The 4,369-nt window shown below is 49.6% G+C and overlaps 1 protein-coding gene across 1 annotated transcript; it reads left to right on the top strand.

The window, feature by feature from the left end:
• Nucleotides 1-238: 238 nt before the first annotated feature.
• On the top strand, nt 239-3,869 carry LOC123075711 (brassinosteroid LRR receptor kinase BRI1-like). The gene is made up of 2 exons (XM_044498253.1): nt 239-3,240; nt 3,439-3,869. The coding sequence occupies exons 1-2, from the start codon at nt 357-359 to the stop codon at nt 3,801-3,803; spliced, it is 3,249 nt and encodes a 1,082-aa protein (XP_044354188.1). The 5' UTR covers nt 239-356; the 3' UTR covers nt 3,804-3,869.
• Nucleotides 3,870-4,369: the final 500 nt, after the last annotated feature.

Raw genomic sequence — 4,369 nt, 5'->3', positions numbered from 1 at the left:
CAACGCGTACGTGTCCTTTTTCAAGGAAGCAACTCAATTTGTATACATGATACACGATGATCTGCACTAATTCGATTGACGACGTCGACTTTTGAGGACCAGCAAAATTCGGCACCACATACAGGACCACCTACGTACATCAGGCAGGAAAAGATCGATTTTACAGAGCATGGCGCATATATACGTACGAATTCTCCCTAGCTAGAACACGACGAGCCACCCACCGGCGAACTAACGATCATACCTACTAGCACTGCTTGCTACAAGTGTTCACTCAGTGCAGCTCATCCAGTCCAGAAACCCAAAAGAGCTGCTTTAAACATTCTCATAGCTGAGCACTGGGCGTCGGCGCCACCATGGGTACTGCTCTGTGCCTGGCACTGGCGGTGCTGCTACTGCTGCTTGTCAATGATCCGGTGTTGGTGGCCGCCGACGACGGCGTCGACGAGCAGCTGCTGGAGCGGTTCAAGGCGGCGGTACGGAACCACGGGGAGCTGGGGGGGTGGACCCGTGGCGACGGCGCGTGCAGTTTCCCTGGTGCCGCGTGCGTCAGGGGAGGGAAGAGGCTCGTGTCGCTGTCCCTCTCGGGTGTCCCACTTGACGTCGATTTCCATACCGTCGCCGGCACACTGCTGCGGCTGGGTGGTCTCGAGGTCCTCAGATTGCGAGGCGCCAACATCAGCGGCTCGCTCGCAAGTGGCAGCGGCCCCGGAGGGTGGTGGTGCAGCCAGAGGCTGGCACAGCTGGACCTGTCCGGGAACGGCATGCTGGGTGGATCCGTCGCCGACGTCCGCGCGCTCGCTGGCGCGTGCGACGGGCTGAGGGAGCTGAACCTTTCGGGTAACGCACTCGTTGGCGGTGGCAACGCGAAGGGAGGTGGCGGGGACATTTTTGCCCGCCTGGATGTTCTAGACCTGTCGGACAACAACATCACCGGCGACGGTGATCTCAGCTGGATGGGGGGAGTCCGCCGGCTGAACCTTGCCTGGAACTCGATCTCCGGGCCACTCCAGGTCCCGGCGTTCACCAACTGCTCCAGGATGGAGTCACTTGATCTATCCGGAAATTTAATCTCCGGCGAGGTGCTGCCCGGGGTCTTGTCCGGCTGCACTGCTCTTGTTTCGCTCAACCTCTCCAGCAACCACTTGAAGGGCGCTTTTCCGCCGGACATCACGCTGCTCGCGTCGCTCTCCTACCTCAACCTGTCGAACAACAACTTCTCTGGTGAGCTCCCTGGCGACGAACTCGCTGAGCTCCCACGGCTCTCGTGGCTCACTCTATCACTCAACCACTTCCATGGCTCCATGCCTGACTCTCTAGGTCGGCTTGCCAATCTGAGGATGCTGGACTTCAGCTCGAACGAGCTCTCCGGCGCTATACCATCCTCACTCTGCCCCAACACCGGCTCCAAGTCCAAGCTCGAGGTGCTCTACCTGCAGAACAACTACTTTACCGGCGGCATCCCGGCGACGATCTCCAACTGTGAAAGCCTCGAGTCTTTAGACCTCAGTCTCAACTACATCAATGGCTCCATCCCCACATCCGTCGGCAGCCTTGCTCGTCTCCGTGACCTCATCCTGTGGGAGAACAAATTGGAGGGTGAGATTCCAGTGTCGCTCGGTGGTGCTCTCGGACTCGAGCACCTCATCCTCGAGTACAACACGCTCACTGGCAGCATCCCGTCGGAATTGATGAACTGCAGGAATCTGAAATGGATAGCGCTCGGGAGCAACCGGCTCTCTGGGTCGGTGCCGGCTTGGCTGGGGCGGCTAGACAACCTTGCAATCTTGAAGCTCAACAACAACTCCTTCTCAGGGCGTATACCGCCGGAGCTAGGAGACTGCAAGAGTTTAATTTGGCTCGATCTGAACGACAACCAGCTAAGCGGATCGATACCACCGGAGCTGGCGAGGCAGTCCGGGAAGGTGGCTATCGGCTTCATGATAGTGCGGCCACATATATACTTGCGCAACGACGAGCAGAGCAGCAAATGTCGCGGCGCGGGGAGCCTGCTTGAGATCGGCGGCGTCCGTTTGGAGCAACTAAACCGGATGGCTAGCAAGAATACGTGCAACTTCACACGGGTATACATCCTGGATAGCGGAGAGCATACTTTGAAAAGCAATGGCTCCATTATATTCTTGGACCTGTCCTTTAACAAGCTTGACTCCGAGATCCCCAAGGAACTTGGTAAGATGAACTATCTAGCGATCATGAATCTTCGGCAAAATCGACTTTCTGGTGCCATCCCAGCAGAGCTTGCAGGTTCCAAGAATTTAGGTATGCTTGACCTGTCACACAACAAGTTGGAAGGCCCAATCCCCAGTTCATTTTCTTTGCTATCATTGTCGGAGATTGATCTATCATACAATAGGCTGAATGGACCAATACCGGAGATGGGATCCCTTGCCACTTTCCCGGAGAGCCAATATGCAAACAACTCTGGCTTGTGCGGCTTCCCTCTGCCTCCATGCCAACCATTTTTGAAACCCCAAGGTAGTGCTTCAGTAGTAAGTACCACTTCCAGTAATAAGTACAACCTTCTAATAATCCTACTCTCAGCTGTCACGCTAGCTTTTGTCATTATTGTAATTTTATTGTACTGCATATCGTGGAGAAATAAAGTCAACAACGGCAAGACCAAATCTTCCAATGACCTGACAGCTCCAGCAAGCCATCAGTTAGTCTCACACCTAGAGCTTGTTCGTGCCACTGGTAATTTCAGTGAAGATTACATGTTGGGATATGGAGGCCACGGAAAGGTATTCAAGGGACAACTGAGCGATGGTTTGACGGTTGCAATAAAGGTTCTTGACATGCGGTCCACGTGTGCCATTAGAAGCTTCGAGGCCGAGTGTCGTGTGCTCCGCATGGCGCGGCATCGCAACTTGATACGGATAATCACCACATGTTCTAACATGAATTTCAGAGCGTTGGTGCTACAATACATGCCAAATGGCAATTTAGAGACATTGCTTCACTGCTCACAACAGGGCGAAACACAATTCGGGTTCCGTGAGAGACTGTGCGTTATGCTTGAGGTGTCAATGGCAATGGAATATCTACACCATGGTTACCAGGAAATCGTCTTGCACTGCGACTTGAAGCCAAGCAATGTGTTATTTGACGAGGACATGATGGCGCATGTGGCAGATTTTGGCATTGCAAGACTACTACAAGCTGATGATAACTCTGTGTTCTCCATTAACATGCATGGCACTATTGGGTACATGTCACCAGGTACTTAGTACTCCCTCCGTCCCATAATGTAAGACGTTTTTTTGACACTAGTATAGTGTCAAAAAACGTCTTACATTATGGGACGGAGGAAGTACTTATTATCTTGCTCAATGTATCAATTTGTTGTTAAGCCACCAATTAACTAATATTGGCAACTTATGTTGGAATGTGCATTTATCCTTCCTTCTTTTTGCACAGAGTATGGGTCATACGGAAAAGCTTCACGAAAGAGCGATGTGTTCAGCTACGGAATCATGCTCCTTGAAGTCTTTACTGGCAAGAGGCCAACGGATGCTATATTTGTTGGAGAACTGAGCCTTAGACGATGGGTTCATCAATTGTTTCAGGCAGACCAACTTGTCCATGCCATAGATAGACGGGTACTGCAATGCCTTGACATGGACATTAGCTTTCTTGTGCCAATACTAGAGGTTGGTTTGCTCTGCTCCAGTGACTCACCTGAAGATAGGATAACTATGAGCGATGTAGTCTTAAGGCTGAAGAACGTCAAAACAGAGTACACCAAACATATATCGTCTACATTAGGAAGTGTGTCACAATGATTGGTCAACCTTGCTTCGTGGCTGCATGAGGAACTGTTTCGGAGAAAGAAAAAGGACAGAGCAATATATATTATTCAGTTTTGCTAAAACTCATCTAGATGAGATATAATTTGGTCTCATTCACCTTTTATAGCCATTGGATGTGATGCTATAAGATGCGTGTGTACTGACGTGGGTTGTATCTGTTTTTGTTTTCAAGGTGAATGAGACCAAATTATATCTCATCTAAATGAGTTCTAGGCACTCCCTATATTATTTGGAGAACTAGTTGGCGTTTTCTTTGTTCAACATAATGATTTGCTACCTGTTTTGGAACTGATTCTTTTTTCATCCAAAGTGTACTATCCAATTTTATGACTGCAACATGAAATGAGTTCTGAAGCGTTTGGATGTACGTAAACTTGCACATTTTGTATTGTTTTGTGGACATAAAGTAGTAATGCCTTCTTTGCTGGTTCTTTTTCTATCATCGGTGCCCATTTTTTAAAAATATTGATGAATATCTTTTTGATTCATGTCTTTAAAAAAAATTGTAGACCACTTTTTAAAATAAATAAGTATTTTTA

This window comes from Triticum aestivum, chromosome 3D (assembly GCF_018294505.1).
Source record: "Triticum aestivum cultivar Chinese Spring chromosome 3D, IWGSC CS RefSeq v2.1, whole genome shotgun sequence".
NCBI lineage: Eukaryota > Viridiplantae > Streptophyta > Magnoliopsida > Poales > Poaceae > Triticum > Triticum aestivum.
Note: the sequence above shows the minus strand (reverse complement) of the source record. Positions and strands in the feature narration are given on the sequence as shown.